The following is a 2,053-nucleotide window of genomic DNA, read 5'->3' on the forward strand; positions in this document are numbered from 1 at the left end:
ATATAGAGTGATCACGCCAACCAAAGGCTGTTTATATAATAATATATTTTGTGCCAACTATATATTATACTTCCATGATGATATGAACTATTATTTTTCCTGCAGGAGGATAAAACAACTGTCATTTCCCACATGAGTACCATGGCTGATTCAATCAGAACTAATCCAGTTATGGTTAGTGTTGTTCTTCCTATGCCANCTCTTATACTAGGTTGATCAAATATGTGCAATGATGAAAATATAGTTTTGGGAAATATGTGTACAATTTTTATCTTCACAATAGGTGCTAGCTACTTTTTGCTACATTCTGCAAAATTGAGCACATTCGTGAAAGACATAACTTTCCTGCATATAACTCTGCCTAGTATATTCAATTTATATCACATGTCTATTCAGGCTCAAATCCATGAGGGTAAAGAACTAGCTCAGTTTTTCTCAATACTTCACAGACTAGTTATATTCAAGGTACGTGCTCCAAATTGAATTTTCAAGTTGAGTTTAGTGTTAAAAAAAGTCACATGCTCCAAATTCTTCATTTTTGTTCTTGTAAGGGGGGAAACAGTTCAGGGTATAGAAACTTTATAGAAGAAAAAGGTATGGTGGATGACACTTACAATGNAAACCTGGTTGCTTTGTTTCGAGTACAAGGTACAAGTCTAGATAATATGCAGGCTATCCAAGTTGATCAAGTAAGTTTCTATTAATTTGACTTTTTATCCATAGTGGAGCCCTTTTTTTATCTTTATTATATCTTTTCTCTAATTACCAAAGTGTACACAAAGACTTTGAGCAAAGCTATTGGTCAGTATGTATTGACTATGTACTAAAATTGTTATAGGTTTCAACCTCCCTGAATTCATCCTATTGCTACATTCTGCAAAATGAAGGATCTATCTATACTTGGATTGGGACTCTGTCTTCTGCAAGAGACCATAATCTTCTTGATAGACTGGTGGAGCTACTTAATGTACGTCATTGCAATTGATATTTGGTGCTAGAATATTTTTCTAAGTGAAAGTCACTACAAGGAAACATTTAGGAACAAGTTTTTCATTTGAATTTATATTAAACTACAAGACAATATAGTTCTTGTTATGGTGTTAACTCATTATTTCTTGATGCAAACCTGCAGACAAAATGGCTACCTGTTTCTGTGAGGGAAGGGAATGAACCTGATGTTTTCTGGGAAGCTCTTGGTGGAAAGGCAGAGTATCCAAAAGGCAAAGAAATTCAAGGATTCATAGATGATCCTCATTTATTTGCATTAAAAATAACAAAAGGTAAGAAAAACACCTTAAGAAGAGTAATCTAGATCTCACTTGGTTTAGAACTATCCTGGGTAAAATGACAGGGAAAGCATGTTTAATTGATGGTTCTGTTTCTCACGCTGATTTCTTGGAATTTCAACTCAGGAGGAGACTTCAGGGTATGCTACTTCTACAATTTGAAACTGTTTGTGCCACCTGTTATTTGAATCACTAATACATTATTCTATTAACTCAATAACAGAATATTATTTCTGATGAAGACTGAGATAAGAGCCACCATAACTAGCACTTCTAATAAGCATTTAGATTACCAGCACTGAGACTGAAATGCCTATAAAATCAACTAGAATTAAAGCCTTTTTTTTTTTCATTAGTTCTATGAACTTTATAATATGGCCTTTTCTTGTCAAATTTTTCTTTTGCTCACATACACATATGTATAATGTATTATTTTAACGTGATTAATTGTAGCCTTCATGTAATATTTCAGGTGAAAGAGATATACAATTATACACAGGATGATTATCCATGGTAATTATCCATGGTAATTATCGATGGCATGGTACTCTCATTACATATTTTGCATGCACATCTCATAAATAGCAGACATACAAATTGTAGGGATTCAGAATTTGCAGGGTGTAGGCCCTCCACCCAACGAAAACCTAGAAATAATTAATCAATTATAGCTTTCAAATTCCATATATCAGCTGTGACAGACTTCCTATCCCAAGCTCGAGAATTGAGTAATTCCCAAGCTTTCAAATTCTATAATTATGTGTTTC

General features: G+C 33.6%; 1 protein-coding gene across 2 annotated transcripts; it reads left to right on the forward strand.

Moving 5' to 3' along the window:
* Positions 1-572: 572 nt before the first annotated feature.
* Positions 573-1,818, forward strand: LOC106780470 (villin-1-like). Of its 2 annotated transcripts, XM_014668762.2 has the most exons (5): positions 573-689; positions 839-967; positions 1,133-1,280; positions 1,413-1,426; positions 1,759-1,818. In XM_014668762.2, the coding sequence occupies exons 1-5, from the start codon at positions 597-599 to the stop codon at positions 1,801-1,803; spliced, it is 429 nt and encodes a 142-aa protein (XP_014524248.1). In that variant the 5' UTR covers positions 573-596; the 3' UTR covers positions 1,804-1,818. The 2 variants fall into 2 exon arrangements, with proteins under 2 accessions (XP_014524248.1, XP_022631445.1); XM_022775724.1 differs by lacking the exon at positions 1,759-1,818 and having other exon boundaries at positions 1,413-1,745.
* Positions 1,819-2,053: the final 235 nt, after the last annotated feature.

Source organism: Vigna radiata, chromosome 2, assembly GCF_000741045.1.
Source record: "Vigna radiata var. radiata cultivar VC1973A chromosome 2, Vradiata_ver6, whole genome shotgun sequence".
Classification (NCBI taxonomy): Eukaryota; Viridiplantae; Streptophyta; class Magnoliopsida; order Fabales; family Fabaceae; genus Vigna; species Vigna radiata.